Below are 27,950 nucleotides of genomic sequence, written 5' to 3'. Positions count from 1 at the left end.
AGCTAAAGTATTAGAATGTCACAGTTTCAGCTGGGGGCAAGCCAGGATTACCAGCCCTAATTTCTACAGCGGTTAGAAAGTACATAACATACACAATTTAACACTTCTCCAAAAGAGGGCAAGCTGAGCACTCCCTAACCCTTTACAAGAAGCAAAAGGGGTTGCTTCTTGGGGTCAGTAATGGCAGGAACAGCAACATTTGTTACAGAAATAATATGACTTTAGGAGGAGAAGGCAAGAGGAGTTAACTTGAGAAGCCCATGTATTAAGTGTATCTACAGGCAACCTAAGCCAAAAGTTTTTTGGTCTCTTCCAAATGTAAGATATTAGCAGCCCCTGCTAACTTTGCATCCCTTGGGCTCTACAGGCCTCTTATACCACAAATAGAGGAGGAAAATCTCTCATTCAAGACCACCTCTAAGCAGAATTAAACTCTAAGAGGCCCACTGGAGACAGACAAAGGTAGCAGCAAAGTCACCTCCCTCAGTGCTCTAGACACCACAAAACATTTTCAGGCTGACTGGGAAAGCACTGCCCCAACTTGGGGCTCAGACAGGTCTGCAACAGGCTGGTTAAGATTAGTCACCAGCAAGTGCCAAATAGGTACAGTGAAATAAGGCAAAGCAGAGTCCCCACTAGCTAACCCAGAGAGAAAGCACTTACCTACCCTTTCCAGAAGCAGATGGTGTAGCAAAGGTTCTCTGGGATAGAACAATAGCAAAACCCCACCACAAGAGCCGAGTCTTTTTTTGCTTCTATTTAAGCAGGCCCACTGACACCTGCATTGGGTGTCTATTTAAGCAGGCCCACTGACACCTGCATGACCCCACCCAACTTCACAGTCAGCCCTGTTTATATAATAATGACCATCAGCAAGACTGCAAAGGAAGACTTTTGAGGCCCTGTCGCTTGCCTGTATTAACAGCAGTTCCTCATTTAGCTCTCACAAGTTTCCTACAAACATCCTTGCATGCATATCAACACACACATTAGAACTTGCACAGGCAGCTGCAGAACAGTCAGGGCTGAAAAACTTTGCTTTCATGTTGACTCTGAGGGGAAATCAATTTACTTCAAGAAACAAACCCCTTCAAGGCAGCAAAGCCTACCAACACGCTCATGACACGTTCATGAAACCACGGAGCTCTCAGTGAACAGAGAACCTGCTTCATCCGATTTCATTATTGGCATTTTCCATGTAAGAAGGCAGCGGGTTATCCTCTCCCTGCAGCTTTCAAAAGTGGCAAATGTCAATACACAGAATAATGCTCTGAATAACACATAAAGAAGTCCGAGTAGCCAGACAGGTAGACACTGGACAAAGGGTCAAAAGGAGCAATAATTCACTTCTACACAACCTGTGTCAAACCCTCCATGTGTCTAATATCTGCCTGTTCAGGCAGCTGGATGCTACCCTTTATTTCTCACTGCCTGAGATAGTGGCTTTCTTGCTCAAAGCAGCTAGTGGATGGGTTCACCTTCCCCAGCACCATCTCAGTGAATCCATCATGGAGGAAGGACTTGTCCCAGTCTGCCGGGTGGGTTCAAACTTCACGCTTCATGCACCAACAGGGTCTGCACACCAGGGAGATGAGGATTCACCAAGTACTCAGAGCAAAATCTCAGTAATTAGCAGGAATGAGAAACTCCTCTTTGTGAAATCTCACTTGCAGCAGTGACACAGGGATAAATAACATGCCGGGCTGGGGTAGGGCAGAAATCATGCCAAGTTCCTCATACCATTAAAGTATACCAGCACCTCCCAGGAGTAGCAGATCAGCAGCATCTACCTACCGCATTTGCCATGTGAATAACACAGAGCTGCATAACTGGCTTGGACTGAAATCGCTTGGAGGCTCCTAGGCAAACAAGGAGCATTTGGGATACCCCTCAAGGTGATCAAGACAGTCTTGAGGGCTTGGAGGTCACAACACTCCCAGTCCTCACCTTGTGCTCTATTTCCTTTCTCTGCAGGAGTAATTTGAACCACAATTTTTAACTTATCTGGAAAGTGATTTGGAGTATGCTTTGAAGCCCAAGCGTATCCCGCATCTTGCCCTGCCGGAGCTTCATGCAGTAGGGACATGTATGGTACAAGAAAATTGCCTTGAGCTGAAACTCACGCTTTAGGGAGAGCGCTTTGCCTTTGAGGCAAAGACAGCCTTGTCTTGCCTGTTGCCTAAAAAGGGGGTCATGAGAAACACCCCGATTTGCTGCTGCCTTTCAAATGGGGGTTTCCAGCCCTGGGAAAAGCTAATGCCAGTGTGCAGAGATCCTCCAGACTTGGAGGGAAGCTGGTGCCTTGCAGCGCCGTGCCCAGCAGCAGGGAGCTGGAGCAAAGCCACCACCGGAAAACGTGCGTCCCTCTGATTAATGCTCTCAGGCTGCCTGTTGACAAAAGCAGCAAGAGGATTTGTAATGCCTAAGCTTATCACCATCACGCTTTGAGAAAATCCCTCTCCAAGAAACAGTGTAAATAAGTAACGTTTTACAAGTTAGCGGACTCTCCTAATTGAGTAACCCTTGTAAATTAATAACATTGAAGCAAATGTGCAAAGACTCTACTGACTCTCTGGAAGATGTCTAATAAGGTCCAGGTTTACTAAAGTGCCCAGAGGAGCTGGTCCCCAAACCTTTTCATAATTTGTTGAGACACTAATAATAGCTAACTTCTAGCGGTGCACTCAAGAGCATGGGTCTAAGGACAGGAGAACCATCAATAGGTCTTCCCTCCCAACCCATCCAGGTGCTAGTCCTTCCATTCCTACTACCTTGCAGTCCCACAGTGAAGGGTGGGGGGCCCTCCTTCCTTCGAGGAGGTCCAGCAAAAAACCATCCTTGCAGTACCCTTCAGAGCCAATGTGGAAAGTCTCAGGGGTATCTCCGTGTGTTGCTGTTCCTGTCTGAGGGCTGCATGTCTCACAGAGACCACATCCTCCCACCCTGAGCAAATGTGTTTAATAGTTTAGCCCCAACAGGTGAAACATGAAAAAATGCTTTGTTCCTATTGCCATTTCTGTTGCACTTTTTGCTTTGCCTTCCCCCGTTCCAGCCATTAACAGCTTGGTCTCCCTGAGGAGAAGCTGTGGTTGGGTGAATAATTCAGAGTGAATATAGGGTTTTTTTCTTTGAATGAACTTTGTCTTTCTTTGCTCGTGGACACTGACAGAAGCTCCTGCTACTGCATTCACTGTTTGAATCTATTAGGCCATTTGCACTGTATTTATTTTGACTTTAATGGCTGTGAATATTCACGTCCCTTCAGTCACGTTGCTTGGATCTTGCCCACCCATAAAATTGTGCTGGTCTTACATGCATCTAGTTGAAGACCCTCTGCCTTTGCTCACACTCTATAGGATTGGAAACAGCTTATGATGATCCATGTTAAGTCTGTAAGGAAATTATGAATCAAAAAGCACACATAAGCCACTTTTATACTGACATGAGAGAGCTCAGGGAGCAGATTGAGCTGCTTTAACTAACCTAGGGCACGGCTGTGAGTGAGAGAGGCCTCAGGCAATGGAGAGGTGCCTTCTCTCAGGTTCAGCCATGCCAGTGGAAGTGTAGATGTACCTCAGCTTGCTCTCATCCTGCGAGGATGGAGGGCCTACACAGCACTGGTGGGAGATTGGTTCACAGGAACCTTCCCAAATCCAAGCCATGGAAAAAACAAGCAGATTATTCAAAGCCATCAAAATGGTTGATGTGAGCTAAGCTTGAGGATTTTGCACAACTTGGATGAGGGAACAAAACTTGCACAGCTTCCCCTGCAGATTGTGCAGGGCTGGCAAGGTCCAATAGGGCAGCAGTGCCAGTGAGCTGGGGCAATGTTAAAATGCCTTACACTGGCAGCTCTAGTCTAGCGCAGTCCCTTTTTAAGTCGTGGGCAGTTTTGTTCAGTGAAATAGACCTGATTTGTGCAAAAAATAGCAAAGCAGCCATGCTGCATGGCAGCCCTGGTGTGTGCATCTCCCCCAGGCAGAGCAGAAGAAGTCAGCCCGGGCTCAGGCAGTGGCCTGATGTGTCCAGAGAGACACAGGCAAGGGTGCATTCCCACCTCATGGAGCATGATCAGCACCACACAAACACACACACCCCTTCACACAGGGCTGTGAGGCTGCTCCCCACGTTCACAGCTCCTGAAGGTCTCCCAGCAAGAAAACAGATGTCAGGATCCAGGGAGCAGTGATGCCTACCAGGTTCAGGGCTCCTTCTATAAATTCATTGGAAACTCAGCACCCAGAGGACAGGCAGACCTGCTGTGACCACAGATAGCAAGTGTTTTGTTCAGCCTGATGACATTCAACCTAGCAGAGCAGCACCTCTGGAACAGTATAGTGAAGGGGGAAATGAATGGATGTGGGATCAGGGACTGGTATCTGAGCCATGTTTCACATAGCCCCCATATCCTATTCCCTTTGCCCTCTTACGCCTGTGTGCAGTAAGGTTCAGATCAAGCCCAAAGTGAGAGAGGAGGGCTTGTCCTCACAAACCAGATCTTCTACAGCACAACAGAGCACCTCTCTTTGCCCTGAGTGCAACAGAGGGAGAATAAGCAGTGCTGTGATCTTCTGAGGAACATGGAGCGGGATGGGGATGAGGGACACAATGCACAAGACGATGGAGATTCTCCAAGAGGGGTGAGCTGAGCTTTGGCTGACACACAGAGACCAGGATGCACTGATTGCTTTAGGTTAGAGGGGCTGTCATTGGCCAGCAATAGCCCAGCTTTCTTCTGCATACATAGGTATAGTTAGCAAGAGATCACGACCGTCTTGCTGCCTCCTATAACCTCCTGCTCTGGGTAACCCTGTGCCTAGACCGACACCTGAGCAGCCCCAGGGCCTGGAGCTCACTGGTGAAGTGCAGAGAGGCCTGACTGCGGAGCAGCTACTGCCATCGCGGCTACCAAAGCCAGCGCCTCTGCTGCAGACAGGCCTTTGTCCCCTGTGGAGTGGCAGGGCCCTCCAAAACCATCCTTCTTTTTCCTCCTCTCCACATTCCTCTCTGTGTCCCTGGTCTCTTCTCTGCTGCTTGCTGCAACACAGCTCATGGTCCACTCCCTTGAGGAGTCCCAGAGAAGCACTCCTGCACTGAGGCCAGCGCAGACACCAGGAGCGAGACCTCCAATGCCTCCAACAGGACGGGCAGTCTGTGTGTTAAAACATGAGGGATATATTCCTTCTACGTTACTAGAAGCCAAACTTACTTCTGAGCTTGGCAAGCCAGAGACACCATGCCATGGCAATGTCTTGTTCTTAATATTTAAATACGAGCAACATCCCTTTGGCAAGTAAGTGCCTGTCTCTGGTAGAACAAAGAGACTTTTTTGCCAATGCATCAAGCAGAAGAGAAATTTTACTTGCTTGCATCCCCAAGACAAACAGCACAAAATACACTCCTGAACTCTGAGCGATATTTGAGTGTCAAAGCCAGTCCTCTGGAAGTGCAATTCTGTTCCAGGCTTGTGGCATCTGCAGACTTACAAGCTAGATGTCCCATAGGAGAGCACAGAGGAGGAGATGTTCATATAGGGGGAAATATGTATTTACAATGCATCTGCATTGTGCAGCTGCACTGTGTATTATTACACTACCTTCTCATTTTATCAAATCAGATCACTGCAGAAAGGAAAGAGCTCAGATGCGATAGTCTAATGGAACACCAAAATACGAAGGTTGTTTGCTTTAAGAAAAAAAGCTTGAAAGCTGCTGATAAATCCAGCAAAACTGGTGTATGAAATGATTCAAGTCAATAAATATAAAGGTGAAGGAAGTGGTGAGAAACAGCAGCTGAAGGTGCTCATAGATAGAATAAAAGAAGATAAAGAAGCAACTCAGCAGTGCTTCTCTCCCTCCCCAAGGAGCTCAACTAAGCCCAGAGCTCCTCGCAGCCTGACGCTTCAGGGAACTGGGACCCTAAGCCAAGTCAAATCCTGGGCTGTCCTAGCTCTCACGAAAGCCCAGCCACGCCAGTGGCTAGATGTCCTGCTGGGCTTGTTTGGGAAACAGTTCCTTGCTGTCCCCTCAGTGGATCTTGGTGCAAGGGGACTGTGCCAAGAGTGGGTGACACAGGTCAGCTGCTTCTGCTCACAGCCATCCAGTCTCTCACCACCCCTGCCAAGAAAGCAAACCAAACTTCTCCAGGAAAGTGAGGCACCGTGCTGTCCTGGCTTCCCCGGTTTTCATGCTACTAGCTGGTCTAATTTCTCTTGACATTTCTTCCGTAACAGCAACTGCAACATGTCAGGATTAATTAAGCCAAACAGTGGGCAAGTCTCAAAGGAGAATACACATCTGCCGTGATCTGCCCCCACCTAAAAGCCAAGGAGCCTTTCTGGGCATGGGGAGGGGAAAAGGGAGAAGGAAGCAGGAATGGTGAGGCATCTTCCAGTGGAAGGAGCACAGTGAGCAGCCTTGAACTGGCAGGGTTCAGATGAACACCAGCATGGTGACGGCACTCCAGCCTGAGAGCCAGCACCTCGTGCCTTGTTGTTTAGCCCTTCAGACAGGCTCCAGTGGTTTTTGCCAGGAGTGCATTAGAGGTCTAGTAGGCAATTAAGGCCACTTCTCCCCAAATCTGAACATGGGACAGAGTTTGTTGGAAGATTCCCAGTGAGAGGGTCAGAGATCAATGTGTGTCTATGCTCTGTAGACAGGGTTAACCCTCCATGCACAGCCCAAACAGGGGTCTAGTGCTGAGAGCACAGCCTTGCTTCCCAGTCTCAGGATGGAAAGAAAAGTGGATCCCCAATATAACTAACAACCAACACAGCCGGTGATGACAACACAAGACGTTAAGTGCATAGCAGCTGCTTTTCCTGAAGTCAACTCTCCCTTCCTGACTGTTGCCAGGAGAGGGGTTTGCACAAGAGCGTGTGCAGCCGTAAAGGATGCTCATACCTCCTGATAGCTGCAATAGCCAAGTGGTGGTACAGTATCCAGCCACTTCCCTGGGGCCCCTTTCCCAGCTGGAAGGTGAGATGTGGATCAGCCGCTCAGCTTAGCAAGTCTCAGTGGCACTTAGTTTGGTCACTAACACCAGAAGATGACCGTTAGAAAGGGCTGGAATGTTCTCACTTCCCGTTCCTCTTGTTAGTCACTTGTCTCAATTCCAGCCCTGCTGCCAAACCTTTCAACCTTCCAGCAGTCAGATGAGGAGCTGTAGGTAGTCTCCTCCGTGCTTCCAGTTCAGCATTAATTCACGCAAGTTGAGCCCTGTGACTTTCACCAAGGCAGCAGGTGGCTCAGTAATAAGAGAAATTCCCACAATTGTGGTAATGTTTTAAGGCAGGAAAGATATTTTAGTAATAAAAAGAAGCTGTCTCGGTAACTGGCACTACATGTAGAATAGACATGTCATAACATCCTGTACAGACATAATTACCTAAATACCAGTGTTGGTTGATTATCAAAAATCCTGATCCATGAATCAGCCTTCTGCTTGACTCACTCTGCGTGATGTCCTCATATGTCAGTATCTGGATAACCACGGAAGTGCTAGGCTGAATGTCTTCTAATTTTAGCAAAGATTTACGTTTGTCCAAAAGATTTCACCAACAGTATTTTTATTACCATGCTCTTAAAATTAATCCTCTCATCAGAGATCACAAACAGAGATCGCTGCATAACCAAGGAGGCCAACTACAGATAATGACAAAGAATTCACTGCAAAACCCGTAACTTATTAGTCAAAACTGTTTATTAACAACTTCTGAGAAAATCTACTGGGAGAAAAACAGGATTGAGAAACAATTAATGTACAGAAAAAAAAGCGTTACATAAGCATTGAGCGATTGAGCCCACTTTACTAGGTAGTAATATTAGAACAACAATCTCTAAGCTGTGTTGTACATATGTTACCACACAGGATGTTAAAGGGTTTGACCTTATTTGTCATACTCTGCATTCTTCAAGCGCTAAGACAAAGTCTCAGATGAGATACCCAGCCATATTTCTGCTCCCTTTCTATCAAAATAAGTGTAGCTTTTGGCAGAAGGTACGCCAATCAAGCCAGGCTGGGTATAGAAGAGGATGGAGAATGTTTACAGGTCTGAGGTTTTTTCTATACATGATGTTCTTGCAAGCACCCAGAGCTGTGGATTCTCTCCCTGGCACAATCCTGATGTATATCTGTCTATGTATTATGTATACAGATATTATAACGGTGTATACAACCAATTCCAGGAAATCTCTTGTGCTCAGACATCTCTAGATATACCTGGACCACAAAATTCAAGCCTGACTCCAAATCCAAGTCCTTCCTTGCCCCACCACTGATGAAGACCTCTGTCTCTGCCAGGGTCCATAATGAAGAGGCACTATGACTCCAGAGACACGGCATACAATTCTCAAGGTCACTGTATGTCCTTAGGCATACTCCATCTGCATCCACACCCCACAGCTTATTGCACTTTAAGCCTGTCCACATGGTAAGTGGTTTTCTAATACCAACCATAATTTTGCACCCAGTTGGCATGTGGAAGGCTATATTAAGCCCAGACGATTAATGCTGTCTTTGCTGAGAAGCAAGAAAATAGTCTCTGTGCTATTATACACTTGTCAGCTTTCCTAAACACTTCAGGCAACTAATTCTGAGGACTTTTTGACTGAATTGACATAAAATGCATCCTTCCCCTCTTGTTGCTTTTTAAATGCTTTAGGTTATTTTTATACTGCCGTCTCAGAGGTCGTTGGCAAGAGCATGTTCTGCCTCCCACCAGGCACTCGAGGAAATTTGTGAAGACAGTCAGGTCCCATTTTTTCTGGTCATCCTCAGTGGGTTTACATGTGTCAGCACAACATGAACGAGGATCAAACTGTTTTTCGTCATCAGAAGCCCCCTGGGTCTGTCTATGGGGAGGTGTTTCGGAACAGATACAGTGGTTACTGCTTTCAACAGATACAGGAAGAAAATGTGGTCATCGGTAGATGTGGAACTGGAGAGAGGCCACCTGGAAAGAATTAAGAAAGGATTAGGAAACCCATCAGAGCAAAACCAGGAGAAGAAGTCGTTTATAAGATAGGCAAGGTGGGTGAAAGGTTTGAGAGAAATACATATTTATATATTCTTGACTCCTGGGACTGAATGTTTTGTGGACACGCCATTCAGAAGACATTACAGCTCAGGTTTCAGTTTCCAGATACTTTCCACATCCTCATGGCGTGAAATGAAGTGGAAGGACTGGTCTTAAATACTAAGCTGATATTCCCAGGGAATCGGAGATTATGCTTTGGTAACCACTTTTTACAGGAGCTTGTTATTGTTATGGACTGACAATGTGCACACCAAGGTGAGGTTTACAGCTCAGGAGTGAGTTAAACTGTGTGCGCTTACAGCCACTGTGAGATGCAGGTGTCTGGACTGTAGGTACCTACATGTGAACCAGGGGCCAAACATCTGCTTACAGTCAAGAAAAAAAAGAGTCAATGCAGGCTGCAGAGTCTGGAGAGCCATTCAACCGACCAACAGTGTCTACTTCAGCAAAAGCAGCACAGCTCTCCAAACCGCTCTGCCTGAATTGACTGGATCTCTGCTGACTGCAATGTCGTAGCTTTCCACACACTCACATTTAAGCAATGGAGCTGGAGCTAAATCCTGCTGTCAGGAAGAAGTTTTGGAAATTCACTCACTGCCGACTTAGGTTGCTTTATAACATCATAATCAGTGAGACACTAATTTCTCTGACTCATGTCATCCAGGTAATGGGGCTTCAGCAATTTTGAACAAAAATCAGTCTGAGGGCAATCAATCAGACCATTGATTTGTATGCACAAAATGAGATGTTGCTCAACTGCAACATTTTGACACCCGCTAAACAGGAGATACAGAAGTGAGAACTGAATGTTTAAACTCCCCACTGTAGATAAACTGTCTCAGCAACATTTCCTCTGTCCACAGAGTTGCCATCTCTTAACGAAAAAGCGCTTTCCGTATGGATGCTGTATTTTGCTGGCTGTCTTCCCATGAACTTTGTGAATAAGCAGTTCCAGCGGTGCAAGCTCCTCGCTTGGAACAGAGAGGGTGTTGATGAAAGTTGCTTTCAAGTCAGTTCAATCCCTCTTGGATCAAACGATGTTTGGGAGACAGAAGACCTTCTGTTGCAGCAGTCAGAACAAAGTTATTTGTTTTACTGTGGTTTACGATGTCAGTGCAGTCACGTGCAGAACGCAGCCCACAAAAGGGTCTGTACCACTGCTGTTGTGCACAACCATTTCAGTGGGAATCCTAGAATCTGGGTTAGTTCCTTAGCACTTGACCTTCAAAAAGGCCAAGGAATAGGGTGTTTAAATCTGATATCTCTGTGTCTGCTCCTAAGATCTTTTTCTTATGGAGAGAGCTAGTAGCATACTTTATACAGCATCCAAGTGGCTAAATTTTCCAGTCCTGGGCAACATAATTTCTGATAAGGCTAGGTTCCCCATGCAGAACACAAGAAAAGAGCAGTAAAGATATTATTCTCTTGCCATCTAAGGTGTCCTAACATCAGAAGTAATCATGTACTCAGTCTTTCTCATTCGTGATAAATTCTGAATTGGCAAAGAAGGCCAGGCCCTGTCCTCCACTCTTCCTGGATTGCAGGGTCACGTTCTCAGCTCAAGAGCTTACTGGTGGAATCTCCTGGGGGATCAGGTATTTTATGTGTGAAAGTTATTGCCTTTACCATTCTCATAAATAACACAATACAAACTTCAATATGATAGATTGCATCTTTTTTTTCAGGCAGAAGGTCACACCCAGTTTCATGATTTATACAAATGCAGAGTAGCCATTTGCCTTGTAAGACAGATGAACATTATGGAGATCTTTTCTCTCATGTTGTTGGAAAGCTGAAAGGCAGTCTGTTACAAAATCAATACTAAGGCTTCGGCAAAGAGGGAGGAAATAATCTGTCCTCCACATCCTGACTGGATAGGACAATATACTGACAAGGTGGATAATGACAATGAAACACCAGAATAGTTGCTCAGTCTGGGGGTGCAGAGCCTCTACCACTCGGATGCTTTGGGAACAAGTTATACAGCTGGCAGGAAGGATATCGGTGAAGCTGCTCCTGCCTTTCAGAGGGGGATTGATTAGGACAACTTCTCAAAGTCTGTTAAGGCCTACAGTTCAGTAAAAACGACAGGATCTGGTGAGGATCAAAGCCCCACAAGCAAGCGTCGTAAGCCAGGCCAGATAGGATTGTGGATGCATTAGTATGAGACCCATGGCCTGCACTCACTGACTTCTGCATTCCAAAACATCTGCTGGAGACAGCAGGAGTTTGGATGTGTAGGAAAGCAGGACTGGTCCTTGATATTCAAACAGTGAGAAGCTCCTAGAATTTGGGCTGAAAAGAGCTCTCTGCCTCACGCAAAGACATTGCAAACCCCTTCACTTCAGTTACTCATGCAAAATGTCTCTGCTCATTGGTGCTGGAGCTGCTAAATTGTGTTACTTTCTATAAATCCTTCCTGTTGTCAGTGGGTTGCCTCTTACTTATGGCATTGTCCCTTTTGTTGCTACCAAGGAAAGAAACATAGCAGAAAGCTTTTGTTTAATGAGCCATCACATTTAAACATCATTTGTCTCAGTTGTTTTCCTTTTCTCATCTACCTTTTCTCATTAAACTCCACCCTGCTTGGCTGTTAACAGCATAATCATGGGGAGCAATAGCATCACAAGATTCCTTGTACCAGCGTGATTCTGCTACCTCCGCTGCTTTCCCCCTATTCACCAGCTCTGATGGGTCTCTGCTTGCCTAGCATTAAAGCCAGGGTAGCAGCAGCTCCAGAGCCAGCTTACTCTGAAGGCTGAACAGCTGGAAGTGTGCTTCCCCATATGGAGAAGGGTTTTGGATGGATTTTCTTGGTGCTGCCTGTGACGTTCACCTTGTCCTTTTGCACATCTCTTGCCGGCAGTCGCCAGCTCCTTGCCTCCACAGAGGGTGTGGGGCGAGGGAAAGAGCCATCAGTCTGTTCTGTACAGATGGCACATCAGCTGTGGCAACACTCAGGGGGCACAGGGGACCAAAACAGAAAAAGTGAGGTAGAGGAGTGGTATTTGCACCCCTCTGCAGAGGTGCTGCAGGAGATGCCCCAGCATAAGGGTTCTGCTGTGCTTCCTTCCCTGGCCAGGAACTGCAGCAGTCCTACGCCAGGCAACTGGGGGAAGCAGCAGCCTCACTAACAGGGCAAGGCTTTGGGATAAGGTAGCTGTTCCCTTCAGTACTCTGAGGCTGCAGATCCTAGCCACAGCTAGACACATCAAAGGGAGCTGTGGTCTCCACAGTTCTCACCTTCATGTGCATGCTCGAATCAAAGCCAAAAAATTACCTTTACATTCCCAAACCTCTTGCTGTGTCAGTTTTGGGGAGGAAGGGTACTCCCATTGACTCTTACCATTTTTAGCATGAAGAGCTATGACGAAAACTCAGAGTCAGTGTCTGTTACCTACCTCCATGGCTTAGGCTGCCCATCTCTTCTCAGCTGTCCAGGACATTCAGATCCTGATGGATGGCACTTTTCTCCTGTGAGGGCAGTGCTAGGACCAGGAAGCTGCAGCAGTATCCAGCAGTACCTGTTGTTCACCATGTTATCTGAGTGAAGGAACATATGTGGTGAGTTTAGTCAGCAGTTCACAGCAGCTGAACAAGTCAGGGCACCTGCGGTGGGAGATGCCAGCTATGGAGCTGTCACTCCTCTGGCTCGTGGGAAAACAGCTGAGTCTGGAACAGCCGTGAGCGGGACAGTGACCCTACAGTGCTAACGGGGGCCATGTTAACCCTGCTAGAAAGGCAGGTCCTCGAAGGAAGTGGCCAAGTCCTCCCATCTGCACCACCAACAGCTCGCTCTGTACGTTTCTGGCCTGTACCAGTCAGACCGAGCATTTGTGTGGTATCTCATCAGAGGATAAATCAAAGACCCTCAGTACAACAAAATGGGGAAGAATAGCCCTGAGGAAGACATTTATGAGAACATATTGTAGCCTCAAATTCCTGTTAGAGATGGTCAAATTTGAGGCTGCTTCTCAGACCACTAGGAATACTCAGCAGACACCCTGACCTCCCATCACTGGGGAGGTTAACATCAACCTCAATTAAAGTCCATCTGCCCTTTCTCCAGTCATTCAACCTTCCTGTGAGCTGAAGGCAGCCAGGTCAGAAGATGCACATTTTTAGCATGTGCATATACTTGTTGACAACCCACTGTATGGCAACTCTGCCTTGGCCCATGGGTCCTGGTCCTGAGCACCTTTTCTTGGGCTTAATTGGCCATCGTAACTACAAGGCTTACAAGCAAAAGTATTCCTCTGGCAGAGTGAGGAGCCAAGAAATACTGCTTTTCTAACACGTGGCAGGTGTGCTTCTTTGTCACCACCCAAAACACCACCCCACATGTGTGCACACACAGTGCTGAGCCCATCTTTCCCAAAGCAGACAGGCGGTGGCTACTTTCTGCAGACGCTCAGCCTCAGAAAGTCAGAGTTGAACATCTACTACTCCAAGGCTTAACCCAGTGAGCTCTACGAGAGGGGCTCAACCTCTTCCATGCTGCAACCCTACTGCTGTCTTAGAGGGGGGCAGAAGAGTTGCAGCTCCCCAATACTCACTAGATGATCTTGATTTTCCTCTCCCCTTTTTCCACCCACCTAGGCGGGAAATACTCTTCCAGCCATGTTAATTATTCTGTGTACGTTTCCTTCACAGGGAAAGAAGGCACTTTCATAACATCATGTCCGACACTGGCACACCAGAACTGATTCCTCTTTTATGAAGGGCTTGATCCAGAGCCAGGGAAGTCTCTCTTGCTCCTCTTTGATTCTTGTTGTCCAGATCCAACTTATTATTTTAAAGCTACACTCTTTATTCAGCAATACCCTCCAGACTTTGTCACTGTGGGGAAAATTTACCAGTGTAAACTAGGTAAAACTAGATTGAAAACTAAGTAGTTTTACTGGTGAATATATGGATAGAAATTCCTTTCCCCCTTTGTTTTAGTGATGTTTTGGAAGACGCTTAAATTAAACCAAAAAGTCATTTATTCTAAAAGAATGCCTGCAGGGAACATAAACCAATAGCGCCTTAATTATGCTTGTATGCTCATTTTGATTGCTTTAATGTTTCTAATTACAGTGGCAACACTTCTCCCGTTTGACAAGTCGGGAAGACAATTTGGCTCAACCAAGGAAGCTGGAGCATGGGTTATGGGAGATGTACATCACCTTCCAAAATAGCTTGCTCCTGCCAGCTTGGAAAGAAAGGATGCTCTCATTGGCATTCTGTTATTTCAGCCTGCTCTTCCTCTGGGGCGCTGATGGGGTAGCGTTTTCAATGACAATGCAGTGGCAATGAAAATGCTGCCATTGCCACTTTTGGCAAGAAAACTTTGCGAGCATATGCAGAATCATAGAAAATAAAGATGAAAGAAACCACAAAGAACGATCTCTGCTTTCCTTCCGGGAGAAGACAAGATCTTTTCAGTGTGTTCATCCAAACTCCTCTACAGGCAGAAGGCCCCAAGCCATTTATTCCTGTGCTTTACTACTGTACCATTAGTAAAGGCTTCTTAATGTCTAACCAGATCTTCCTTTAAGATCTGGTTTAAGCCAATTACATATTGTCCTATCCCCCAGGAGACACAGCGCCGATTACTACTTCAAAGCATGTTAAGGCCAACACAGATTTAACAGTAAACACTGGACTGTGAGTGAGGTATCTAAAGACTGATACTTATGGACATCTGGATGGAAGCCACAGCCTGGACAATTTTTAATGGGTCTCCACAGACAGTCTAAAGTGCTAAAAAACTTCACTGTGGAAAATTTTAATCCAATTTGCTTAGATGGAAGAGAAGGATGGGAGCTTTTTCCTAATGCCTGCAAAGATGTGTTTCTCTCACATCCAGAAGAATGTTAATTCAGATCCCTTAATAACATAGTCTGAACTATAATTTAATTGGTAAGCAATAGATTATATTTATATCTCAGTAAATTTAATGCTAAGTATCTGACTCTGTTTGAATGCTAGAAAGCTTTGAGTTCAGTGCTACCTAGCATCCTCTAGAGATATCCTGAGTAGAAGAATGACCTCTATTGGTGTTCTTTTCCAGCACATCCTATGAAATGGTACCTCCAGTCTCCAAGGAAAAGGTCAGTGGGAAGAGATTATGCCCAGAGCTAACAACACACCAAGCTAAAATCTACTCCTAATTCAAGAGCTGACCTGGGGCTAACAAACTGGAGTGTACTACTCCATGCCATTCATGGTGAAGCAGATGAAAACTTCTGAACAGTGACCCATTTCCAAAAGTCAGCCTCTGTAAAGCCAGCAGCTCCTCAAGCTGACAATCCTATTTCTCCCTCTCTGTCCTCTATGCCACAGATACTGCTCCTGCATATTTCAATTTGTGTATTTCACATGTCCCCACACACATTCCTCTCCATTACACTGATTCTACAGTGAGGACTGTAGAATTGTTCACGCCTTTCAGGAACAGGCATTTGATGAAGAGTAGAGTATGGCTGTACTTCCCTCCTATGCCCCATGAACCTCCACCAATTTGTGAGAAACAGCTTGAACCAGAGCTAGTACCTTCATATTTAAAGACATCCATGGATTGTCTTCCAGGAATTGGATGTTGGAAGAATTTCTAGTCTGTCAGCTCCAAGAGAGCAGTGCCCAAGATTCAGGCACATTCTCGTGGCCGGGCAAGGGTTTTGTCACCATGCTATTCACTGCTGAGCCAAGACAGCCCATCTAAAACAGCAACAAGGGCAAGGGAAGGGAAAAAAACACAGAAGTTAACCGAGTAATGCTTTGGATAAGTGTATCACTCTCCTTGTAATCAGTTCAACCCCATTTTTAGTCCTAGACCCAGACCCTGTATCTGCTCAGGTCCAAACATAGAAACCTCTTTATTTCCTTCTGAAAACACTGAACCCATGTCTTTAAAGGTCAGTGGGCTCCTCTGGAGTCAGTGCTCTCTTTTCCTGGTTCATTTTCTAATGCCCTCTTTGACCACATCCCAAGAAACTTGCCCGTGTCCATCCTGCCCCCTTTCACCCACCATCTTAGAAGATCACCCCTTCCTAGGCACTAGCACCCTCTGCTCCCAGGAAAGCACATCAGGTATCATTTCTGTATGCACCAGACCACCCTTGGTTCTGCAGAGAACAGTAGTTACTCAGTTAGGTGAAGCACGTACTTGTCCAAGCCCTGCAGGTTAGGACATTCATGAAAGTTAAGGTAAATTAACCAAAGATGAAATGAATGCACATGAATTAAAGCATGTTAAGTCCTACGTGGACATTTGGGGATAAAGTGACCTTGCTTTGCTTTTGTTTAATTGTCACCATAGTGAACTGAGGCCATTTTCCTTCTGTATCAGGGCACCCACACAGAGGTTTAATGCACTTCAACTTCTGCGCATTAACTCACACCTCACACTAATTTGTCTTAACTCCCCATGTAAACAAGCCCTCTGAGGACTGGGTGTTTTTCCTCTCTCATGTGACAGTTCACTTTATCACAAAGTGAAATGTGTTGGAGAAAACTATTTGCAGTGAATTTTCCCTCAGTTGTGCCTGCAGTGACATCTTTGTTGTGAATTGCTGCAGAACTTCTCCCTCTGCCTAAGCTTGTCTGCTTTTCTCCCCTTTAAAACACCAATATTGGGATATCTTATAATTAGTAAAGCAGCATCCCTCTACCAGGCAGATAGGGAACTGCTGGCCTGGTCTACAGGTGGGGTATGGAGGTGATCCAGGGAGATTAACTGCTGGGCTCCAGGTCACACGGGATATCTGCAGCTGAGCATAGAAATCATCTAAACTCAGGCCTCTTTTGCCCCTGGAAACATCTTTTCTCCTCCGCTCAGTGGGTTTTTCCTCACTAGTAATAGTCAATGAGCTTCTTCAAATCTCAGGGTCGTGCCAGTTTTGTGGGAAAGAAAAAGAGAAAAATTACTGCCATCTGCATGACTCCTGTGCAGGGACAAATCTTTCCCTCCCTCTCTCCCCCCCTTTCCTCCATCCCCCCTTTTTACTTAAGAGCAGTAGGAGACCTTCACATTAAGATACTGAACCCATCACAGTTGGAACAGACAAAGCCAGAGTGAGGAGGGAGGTGATGGAGGCTGAGACAATGTATTTTTAGTCATTTCGATGAATTATGGAGACGTGAAGTTGATAATTTATTGAAGAAGGGAAACGGGGGACTCTATGTAAATGTTTTCAGATGAATAATTAATGTGGCTTTCTAGCATCAGGGGGTCTTTAATTAAAGCCTCTGTTAAACAAGGCAAGGCAGACGGGCCCGGCTCCTTGCAGCAGCTAATTGCACCTTTCCCATGTACAGCTATGATTCAGAGACGAAGCATCATTTGCATCAATAAAGAAGGACAGATCCTACGTGGTGTGAGTGGTGGGAGACTGTGGAGACCAGCTCAGTGGCCCCAGGGCCGAGGTGGTCTGCATCACATTTTAAATTAGCTTGGCATACAGGCCAAATGAGGAGGTGTGGGGAAGCGAGGACGAAGGGGGCACTCCGGCCACGAGGCTTTAGGAAGGCAGAAAGCCACTCACCACTGTCCAGGGATGACAGCCTCTTCAAGAGGGACCTACTGACAGGGTTATCCAGGGTCTTGCTGTCACTGTGTGATACATTTGCCTTCCAAAAGCCTGTCCCATGCCATGCCTTCCTCCTTGTCCCACAGCAAAAGATGGGTTCAGCGCAGAGGGGAGCACAGCAATAAGGTAGCGTTTGCAGGGTGGAGTGAAGAGGCAAACCCTGTGCCTTCCCACTACCCAGAGCTATCCTTATCTCCAGCATCCTCCACAGGCACCACTCCCTCGGGTGAACATCACACCTGGACTCTCTCTTCCTTCAGGGATTTCATAGCTGATGGGGAGAGGATGGGACGAAGGTTCACTGTGGACATCAGTCAGAACAGAGCATCCCCTCCCTCTGGTTCCACATGATGGTGAGACAAAACTGAAGCCTTCTCCCTCACAAGAGTTTGGCCTCCCAGAAGGTCTGTGATTATTTCCCAAGGGAAAGTATAAAACCATGACAGATTCAGGAATTAGAATGGGACAATTAAGGAATGACAGAAACTGCCACAGTTAATATCACTGAGGACCTTCCAGTATAATCCCAAATTTGCCTTCTTTAAACCCCTGAGGAAGAGCAGGTAAGTTTCCAAACAGGGGACAAAGTCTCGTTTTACTGGAGAATGTTCTCTAAATTAGACACAGATTAATTAGTTTTGACACCTTGGCAAAGAAGCAGTGTCTCACATTTTTCATTTGTTTTTATCACCAATAATATTCATAATGTTATAAAGTGAGGCTGGAACAAGAGACAGATGAAACTATTTTTAATAGAAAGGGTTAAATCTAAAGTAGACTAAACAGGTTCCCAAAGCAAATATTTCTGAACACAGAAGCTAGTAACATGTTCTTTCCTGCACTGACAAAGATGGGGCTGAAGGAGATCTCAACAGGTTACCTAGTCCATGCCAGCCATGTGTGAAAGAGGTTTGCTTACCCTGCTACAGGTATCTCCCCACTTTCTGAAGTCACACTTGAGGCACTCCCTTTTGGCACTGAGCACAAAGACAACCTGGAGAGCATCCCCTCCAGAAAGGTCTCTCTGTTCTCGGCAAACACCACAGTTTTCAGGAAACCACATCTTCAGGATTGCGAGCACGGGTCTGTTTGCCCACACCAATGGTCTTGACAGGTCTGAGAGGCGCCTGCGAGCTCAGTGAAGGTTTACTGCTGTGTTTTGTGGAGGCAAGCACCGCAAGAATGTCTTGGAGGATGCACTCGGAGCCCCTGCGAGCAGCTATGAGGCTCTGCTGCTCTCTGCTGGGAAATGCAGGCAGAGCCCTAGCAAGAGGCCGTACTGGAGGAAGAGCTGGATTTACCAGCATGCTCTGGCTTGGTCTCTGCACACAAACTCTCAGAGCTGCCTGTAGGAGAGCAGACACCTTGGTGCAGTCTCCTCCTCAACGTCGCTGTCAGAAGTGGGTCCACATCAAAGGCTGCTGGCATAGGAGCAGTCTGGGCACAAGTCAGCAGTCTCAGCCTGCCTCTCTTCCCCTCGCATCCCATACCTCTCTACCTCGTGTGGGAGCCAGCTTTCACCACATTGCTCCATGGCACTTACACCTGCTCTCCTCCCAGCCCGTGACACATTTCCTTTCTCAACAACCTCTGGATGAAGGACAGAGCAATTATCCCATCGTACAGGTAAGGAACCAACATGCAGGGCAACCACACAACCCACCCAGAGTCACAGGTCAGCATGTGGATAGAGATGTCTCTCCAAGGACCCCAGCCACTTCCTCGCAGACTGTTTTTTTTGATCATTGCTCCGTGCCACAAAGCTGCTCTTTGCTCTCCAGCCCTCAGGAAGGCTTTAACTACCTCTGGCTGCAACTGTGCAAAACCACAGGTCAGAGAGTCTCAGAGCCACAGCATCCAGGCAGCCGCAAGGCCATGGCCTCAGATATCGGCTGGGCTGCGCAGCCTCGTGGATCACGTAGCAGGTGAGCTCGCTGCTCTGGCCAGCAACCTCAGCCTGGGAGAAAGCCAGAGGCCTGACAGCAGCTCTGGCACAAAGGAGGGGAACAAATTCCCCAGCCTGGTGCTGAATGAGGCCCTCTGGCCCTTTTAGCAATGACGTTTAATTTTCTGATGTGTTCCATCTCATGCATCCCATTATGATTTTCAAGCACTAGATGAGGTGACAGGAGTTTAAGATGAGCATTTTCAGGATTTCTCTATTTTATATATATATTTACAGTTCAATAAAATAAGAGGAAATATTCAAAGTGAACAGACTGTGGAAAGTGATTTGTTCCAACTCTTCACTGCAGACTTGCAAGAAACCAATCAAAGATGCTCAGGAGTGGTTTGAGCGTAATTTATTAACCTAAAAGGGGCCACATTGTTAACCAACATTACTTACACTGAACAGCTCAACCATTTCTACTGAACAACTGTGTGATACTGCAGGGACAAATGCAATGACTTACTACACAGAGAGGACAAAACCAGCAGCAGATCTTTGTTACAGCTGTTAGAAAAAGTGTCCCCAGGAGACAGACACTGAATCTCTAATGGCTATCTTATTTCTCTGACAATTTATTTAAGTTTTAACTTAACAGCAGGAATGATATAGCCACAGTTACACAGTGACTCCCAATAAAGGAGTGTGTTGCTGATCTGCAGCTGGTGTTTTCTTATTTATTTCAAAGTCTTTAAGTTCCAGACTTAGCATATGGTGCCATATAAATAATGATATAATAATACGTTTTCGCTTTCCATGTGCCTGGATAGAAAAAAGCCATGTGATTTATGTTACATGAGCATTGTATTTAAGGCATTATTTTGCTCAGAATTTTTAATGCATTTAAAATGCGTCTTCTGCTTTTTGTAATCTGTTCTTTTGCAAGAATAAACAGAGCAGTGATGTTTATTTAATGGAGTCATTCATCTTACTTCCTTGTACAAAATCCCAGCTTTCTAGCCCCAGCAGCCAGATCCCTGCAGTAGGCAGTGGGGTTGGAAATGGAGAGATCTGCTGTTTACCAATGAGGCACAGATGAAAGGAAGACATGAGGCTCGAGATTTACCCACAGCAGGATGCTATTTGAAACCAGCAGGCAGCTGAGAACTGCTTAGTCCCGTCCAGTGAAGGGTAGAGTGGAGAAACCCATGGGAGAAGTTCTGCAGGAAGTCATGCTGCGGAGAGAACAGCACTGGGATGGCTCAGCACACAGCTACCCATACACACACAACTGAAAGCGGGTGCCTACTTCAGCTAACTGTAACTGCAGTTAGTAGAGCAAACACCAGCCCCCTCAAGCATGACACGGATGTAATGGTTTACAGCTTTCCTTTCAGACCCTCAATAAACTAGCTCTGTGAGCATTACAGCTGTACAGAAATACCTAGTTCCATGGCAGGGAAGATCTCCTAACTAACTCGCACCTCAACTGTTTCTAGACGTTGCTGTCTTAGTTTCCACACCGACCGGCAGCAAGACCTCACCAAGCACAAACTTCTTCACAGCTACAAGGGTTGCAAATGTGAGTTTAAACATGTGTAGATCACTACAGAATAAACAGAGTATTACTAAGTGATGTACAAGACAAACCAGTGAATATTCTGAGTACAAATTTAAGCATGCTCCATCGGTCCACAGCTCCTGGAGGAAATCCATCAGGATTCACAAATCAAAGACTGACAATCCCGAGCTCCAGGCAGTATACTGTACCCTTTCCCATCATGTGAGGACAGGATAATCAGTGGAGGCTGAAGAAGTCGGATCCTGAAATCTCCCTGAGAGTCCACCCCCACCAACTGCCTAAGAGCCTTCAACAATTTTACAGATTTTACCCAGCATCTTTCAAGATCTTTCCAAGTGAACACAGACCAAAAAAAAAAACCCACACTGAAAAAGCCAGCAGTCCCATGCTGTCTGGGACCACAGCAGTCACATGGGAAAGTCAGAGAGGCAAGATGAGCTCAAAGGAGTTGAGTAATAACCTGGCATCCCATGAGTGCAGACAGCAGTGCTCCAGTGCAAGATGGTCTGAGTGGTCAGCGTGGCTGAGGATATGGACAACGCTGTCATGAGGCTAATACTGGAGCAGTGGGGAAGCTGTTTCTCTTACAAGGTCAACAGTGTAACCTGAAAAATACACACAAACTGAGCTGCTCTGAATGGAAGTAACATCTGTTAACTTAGCACAGGTTTTGAAGTCCTGTATCTCCCTCCCTCTCACCCCCCCGCCCCCCCTCCCCATCAACTCCCATGGCAGTTTCAGCCACTCATGTTTCAATCCCAGCGCTTGTCACACTGGAGCATGAACCAGAGTGTTTCAGAAGCTGGTTACTGTGGTAACCCAGCACTGCTTTTATCTTTATTCCTTTCATCTCCTCTTTGGGGGAAACAGGCAATCTGTTTATTTGCTTTTTCTGACGAAGTTCATCACAGAGCACACCATCAGGATCTGTGTAAAACTGAGGAGAGGAGAAAGTACTTCTCACATGAATGCACATGTACACATTTCTCTCACTGCTCTACTACCCTAAATCTTGCTTCCCTGCTTCTCTTTACCAGCTATTTGCCGTGTCCTTTTCCATCTGGCCCTCTGTGTACAGCTTGTCTCTGCCCTTCTCCAGGCCTCCTCACTACCACAGTACTTACTAAGAGAGTCAACAAGAGCAAATGGCTACCCTGGGCTTTCTTGCGTCCTTTATAGGAGCATGGTAGGGCTGAAAGGCCACCGCCAGATCACGTTTTGATGAAAGTACACTAGAATTCACAGCGAAGTGACTCAGCTCCCTGCAAAACGACAGGCCGGTGGCAGGCTGGGCTACGGGCTACCCCCACGCTCTTCCCTCTGCCAAGGGACCCCTCGCTTCCACCAGGCCACAGGCAGCCCGAGGCACCCCACGGCGCTCGCTGCCTGATGCCACGCACCAGGAGACCTCTCTAGCTGCTGCTGCGAGGGGAAGAATAACGCAGGGGGGTGGCCGCCACGGTCAGGCCCAGGCCCCGCCGCAGCCCCTCACAGCTCCCCGCTCCCCGCCCGGCCCTTCCGCCCTCACCCACGATGGCCGCGGCGCGGGGCGGCGGTTTCCCCGGCAACCTGCCCCCCGGCAACCTGCCCGGCGTCTTCCGCCTCCGCTCCCGCCTACGGCGAGCGACGAGCGGCACAAAAGGCCGGCGCCGGTGGGAGGCGAAGCGCAACCCTGCCCTGCCATGGAGAGCCGGGGGCTGGTGAGGGAGGGCCCCGGCCCCGGCGATCTCTTCCCCCGCGCACCCCCAGCCCCGGGGGCCGCCCCACCGCCCTCTGGCTGCACCAACCTGTGCTGCCCCCGAGCGCCCCATCCCGGCCTCCTGCGCCCCCTGACCCCCGCGGCCTACTGCCCCCCCCGCCCAAGGAAGCGCCCTGCCCCCCTGTACCCCCTGCCCCCCTGTACCCCCTGCCCCAGGCACAACACCCCCCTTCCCAGTTACAGGGATGGGTGCGGGTCCTGCCCCCACTGCCCCGGCCTCCCCCCAGAACTCTGCTTCAGGCAACACGGCTGCAACCGGGAACCCCAAAACCTGCGAGCAGCCGTCATGGCTTCCGCCTCCTCTGCCCGAGGCGGTTTTGGGATGGGGGGGAGAAACGGGGCAGGACCCCACCTGAACTCAGTCACAGGGCTAGGAATGGGAGTGTGGGGTATGGACACAGCATAGTCCACAGCCAGCTGCTCAAGGGGGAGATGGGTGAAGCCTACCCAAATTTAGCTGCTTGCTGTCAGGGAGCAAGACCAGGGCTGCGCCCAGCAGGAAGACAAGCCAGGAGCTGAGGGCAACCACAGCACAAGGGCACTGCCCTTCCCCAACAGGGCGCAGGCCCACAGCACTTGGGCAGGGTGCTGATGAGAGGCTCACCAACAGTCCCAGACAAGGCAAGGTAATGAGTCGGGACTGGGATCCATCCAAGGGACTTCCATCCAGAGACAGAACTGCCTACAATATACACTTAGAGTCTCCCTAGGAAACCCGGTCAGTAAGCGAGGATCAGGCACAGGTACACCTACTGCATAGCTCAGACCAGGTCTGAAGGTTTGGGCCTGAGTTTAAATGGAGTTCCTGGGCTCATGGGCAGAAGGTGTGGGTGGGACCAGTCACAGAAATTAAAGCGTGTCAGTGCATACTGTAAGAGGAGTTGCAAGATATTTGCAGAAGGATGCAGTAATGTGATGTATCTGGTCTGTGGGGCTACATGTTTAAAGTATTCTTTGTTCTTTATTTGTTAAATATTTTAGCAAAAACCCAATGATCATTCAGAATCTGAAGCGGGGGAATCTAGCATACTACCAGCTGCTGAACCATCTGAGGACCAGACACCTGTAGGTGAATCCACACTGTCACTGGATGGCTTACTTGGGGTTGAAACACCAGCATCTGCTGTTGAGAAACCACCAAGTTCTGAGTACAAGTTACCTGTCATTGAATTTTCCGCATCCAGGGAAAACTCACATGAGATTGGATCACCTGTGGGTGAACTGCCAGGTTTCAAACTCAAGATGTATGTGTCTGACTCTGCACAGGCTGGCGATAAAACACCTGAGGCTGGGTCATCAGCAACTGTAGTCGAGCCGACAGAGACTACATGTGAAATACTGGAGCAGCCAATGGTGTATGAAGACCCCTTTGAAGTCTCCATTAAGTACATGGAGAAACATAATATTCTGCAGATATTTCAGGTGAAATATCTCTTTCCCTTCTCCCTCCAGAGGCTTGCTTGAGAATCTGGGCCTAAAGTTAGCTTTGACCACATTATCCCTTCCCCAGATCCCTCCTTGTCCTCTGCTGTCTTAGCTGTAAACTTAAGAAAAGCAGTAGAAAAGGACCCTTGATCATCTTTGAGGACTGAAAGAGGTGCTTGCTTTTTAAAATGCAGGTAGTTTTGGAGCAGAAAGTGCAGCCACCCATCTACCCAAGGATCAATACTTCTTTCCTTCTGTCTGTCTCTGTCTCAGGACATCACAGAAAAACTGGTGTACCAGAAGCCCGATGACCCTTTGCAGTTCATGTTGCTGCAGGTATGGTGTCTTGCTGGGATTCAGTGGGGACTGTGTGTTAGGGCCACAGCAGAAAGCCAGCTTTGCTGAGCCCACCAGAAACATGGTCAACCCATGAATGTTTCTCTCACTGTGTGTCTGGTCACTTCAGGGGAGGAGAAGCACGGGGCAGAAGCAGAGTGCCCAGAGTGCAAGGGACCACATGTGCTCTGAAAGGAGAGGGAGGAGAGGTGCGGGAGGGTGGGTGTGTGGAAGAGCCAGGTATGGGGGGAGAATGGGGTAGATGTGCCCTGGAGGACTGTTATCTGAGAGGTGAGGGAAGCTTAGGGACAGAGATAGGGCCCGTCTGTGTCCCTGTCACCCTTCTCCAGCTCCCTCTGTCCCACAGTGGAAGGGAATGCTTTTCCTGCCCACACACCCCTATTCAGGAGAGCTGTCTCTGCTGATCCTGCAGGGTGTTAAAACACAGGAAATTCAAAGTCAGTGGAGTGAGGCAATAGTTTGGGAATGAGTTAGAAGTGTGGGGAGCTCCCCGGGGAAAGGAGGAGGTTAGAGGAAAGAGAGCAGACAGAGAAGAGAGAGAGTGTTTTCCTTCACTGCCTGCTAGTCGGTCAGGGGAAGCACCACCTTTGTGATTTGCTGCTGGATTCATGCCGTACCGAATGCAGAACCTGCAGAGGAATGGCAAGGTCAGTTCTGGGCACCAGTGGTAAGGAAATAGGCTCCCAACTGATCCTTTTCCATTTCCTTTTGCCCAGGTGCAGTCTATGATAAATGCCAAGCAGGCAGAAATGGAGGGAACATTGGAGGAGAACAAAGATACAGAGGTTTTTCTGGAAGAGGTCCTGTACGCCACTTATGGCCCTTACTGACTTTGCTGTTGTGGTATTGCATGGGGCCTTCACAGCACCATGCTTTTGTAGTCATTGACAGTAACTTGGAACAGGTCTGCTTGTATCTCTGTTGCCTGATTTTTGTGTTCTGTATGCTTGTGCTTCCCCTTGGGTTTAAATTCTGCAACCAAGTATTGGTTTGGATGCACAAACTCAAACCTTAAAGCGTGCATGGACCCGCATGCACATATGGCACATGTTGAAGAGGCAGGTCTGCTGAACTCCTATGCAGTCTCTGCATACAAATGCATAAATCCCACATTCAGGTCACCCCTAGATTCTGCTTTTCTGGGCAGAGAAACCTCACAGCTCAGACAATGCAAGAACAAAAGCAAGTAGAATTAAAAAGCAGCCTGGACAACCCACAGTCCTTTCTTTTTTTTGATGCTGCATTGGTGGCTTACTGTTTCCAGCTATGCAGCAGTGACAACACCCATCTAATACTTTGAAAGGCTGGATCTGTGGCTTTTCCACTGCCCCCAGAGCACCTCCGATGCAAGAAGCTGTCTCTCTGCCTCTTCCACACACTGGGTGCAGCTGTCTCACCCTTAACCATCCCTGCTGGGTTCTGATCACTCTGCTTTTTGGGGTTGCCCTGCTTGTATCGTTGCAACTGCAGTGTGTATTTTGATAAACAGAACAGTAAAGCAACAGTTGCACGCACCCTCTGTGGCTTCAGAAGACATTGTCACTCAGGAATGTGGGAGGTGAATAAAACTAAACAAACCAAAACGAAGCACTGGTAGCCCAGGAAATTTAGAGTCAAGTTACACTTTGCAAACACGTCATTTGAACTGCTTTTGATTCTCAAAACACTTACAATCCTCATTTTCATACTATCCAAGTGTCTGTTTCCACCCTGTAAAGAAAGTTTGTCCTTCTTTTTCTTGTCTCTTGCCTGAAGATTATTGAAAATGTGCAACAGAGCATACATTTTGGCTTCAATTCATGTGTATGTGCAGTAGATGCCAGAAAGTTTTTTGTCACTGTGGGCTTTTCTCTTTTTTAGGCAAGTGCTCTAATTTCCTGATGGATGGTAGTGTATTCCCAAATGACTGTCTCTATGGCTATGAAGACCACACCATAGAAACTTATCTTCCATCTCTCTATTTTCAGCTAAAAGTCTGATGATTAAGTTGTGTGATACTCCACAGCAGAGCTTGGGCCCAAAAAGTTTGGGAATAACAGAGGCAAGTATTTGGCATACCAAATCTGTGAGAAGAGTTGCCTTTCTATCCAAGACTCTCAGAAAAGACCAATTAACTCGTGTTTCCAGGTTAAAGGCAGGTAAGCACCCCTGTCATTCCCAGGGCAGGAAGGTTTTCAAGGTATTGTGAGCCTAAGGATGGCTCAAGATTCAGATAAAGTCTTCATGGGTTTTATAAGAGCTTTGATGTAGACTTTAGGCATCTAGATCCCACTGAAGCACTGAGATGCTTTTGAAAGCCCTACTTATCTTCAGCAACTGCAAGAATTGGACACTTAATGAAAGAGAGCAATTGTTTTTCAGCCTGATAAATTTTTATCAAGAATTTGTAAGTGGCCCTGTACATAAACACCCTGTGAATGTAAGGGAAGTGCTAATGCACCTCTGTGAAACAGGCAATGAATGGAAGATGAAGATACAGGTTGAAGTGTTTTCATCTCTATGGTCAATTGTCAGCATGTTTTCCCAGGAGATGGAGATGTTGGCATGTCTTTGAATTTTGTTGTAGAACAGGATTAGGGTGCTTTTGAGTACAGCTTGAGCTGTGAATTTCCCAGGTTTCTATCATTTATGTATTTTTTGTTGTTCTCTTTTCATTCTCTTGTTCATTAATGTATTTTGTTGTTCTCTTTTACTTATGAAAAACTTTTGAGTTGTAGTATGTTCTCAGACCAGAGATGTATGCCCTCAACTTCATGTCAGCATTAAGGGAGTTATGCAAGGAAAGATCCTTAATTTCTCTTTCAGATAAGTTGAAGTCAGCTGGAAAGTAGTCTTTTTACAGATGACAAAAGTTTTGCAAGAGAGGCCCTACCCAGTGTTTGTCAGCAATATCAGGGCCAAAATTTTCCTTTGATGGCCTGGCCACATTATCTCATGCTACCGAAGTTGCTGGATGATAGCAAGAAGTCCTTCCCAGTGCACGTAAGAGAGAGCAGCTGTCTCTTCTGTTTCTCAGGGTCAAGGTCCCCTCCTTTGAGGAGCAGCAGTTGTATAGAAATGAATGCGGCTGCGCTCGGAACAGCTGTGTGGGCCTGCAAATGGCTTGTGTAGGTGGTAAAAGACTGTGCAAGGCAGTAGGTCAAGGACAATTCTTCAGCTTTCACAGACTTAGGGGGGGATTGATCCGCCCTGAGCAAGGGCTTTGACCAGAAATCTTGGGAAACTGATCATGAGGCATCTGAGGAGAAATGTCACTTTCTTCTCCTCAAGCCTCTCGGATGATTGGATTGTATTTTGAACTGCATTTTTTTCAAGGAAAAATGTCCAGG

The 27,950-nt window shown here is 47.1% G+C and overlaps 1 protein-coding gene across 3 annotated transcripts; it reads left to right on the top strand.

The window, feature by feature from the left end:
- The first annotated feature begins 22,703 nt into the window (after nucleotides 1-22,703).
- On the top strand, nucleotides 22,704-26,712 carry TEX55 (testis expressed 55). Of its 3 annotated transcripts, XM_068417514.1 has the most exons (6): nucleotides 22,715-22,780; nucleotides 23,821-23,904; nucleotides 24,106-24,261; nucleotides 24,538-24,600; nucleotides 25,338-25,421; nucleotides 26,589-26,712. In XM_068417514.1, exons 1-6 carry the CDS (start codon nucleotides 22,763-22,765, stop codon nucleotides 26,598-26,600), a joined length of 417 nt encoding a protein of 138 aa, XP_068273615.1. In that variant the 5' UTR covers nucleotides 22,715-22,762; the 3' UTR covers nucleotides 26,601-26,712. The 3 variants fall into 3 exon arrangements, with proteins under 3 accessions (XP_068273616.1, XP_068273615.1, XP_068273614.1); XM_068417513.1 differs by lacking the exon at nucleotides 26,589-26,712 and having other exon boundaries at nucleotides 25,338-26,190; XM_068417515.1 differs by lacking the exons at nucleotides 23,821-23,904; nucleotides 26,589-26,712 and having other exon boundaries at nucleotides 22,704-22,780; nucleotides 25,338-26,190.
- Nucleotides 26,713-27,950: the final 1,238 nt, after the last annotated feature.

This window comes from Nyctibius grandis, chromosome 23, assembly GCF_013368605.1.
Source record: "Nyctibius grandis isolate bNycGra1 chromosome 23, bNycGra1.pri, whole genome shotgun sequence".
In the NCBI taxonomy this organism is placed as follows: Eukaryota; Metazoa; Chordata; class Aves; order Nyctibiiformes; family Nyctibiidae; genus Nyctibius; species Nyctibius grandis.
Note: the sequence above shows the minus strand (reverse complement) of the source record. Positions and strands in the feature narration are given on the sequence as shown.

Bases quoted from the DNA above. Each gene is read 5' to 3' on its own strand.
- TEX55 (XM_068417513.1), top strand. The intron at 23,905-24,105 runs GTAGGTGAATCC...GACTCTGCACAG, and splicing joins CATCTGAGGACCAGACACCT to GCTGGCGATAAAACACCTGA. The intron at 24,262-24,537 runs GTGAAATATCTC...TCTCTGTCTCAG, and splicing joins ATATTCTGCAGATATTTCAG to GACATCACAGAAAAACTGGT.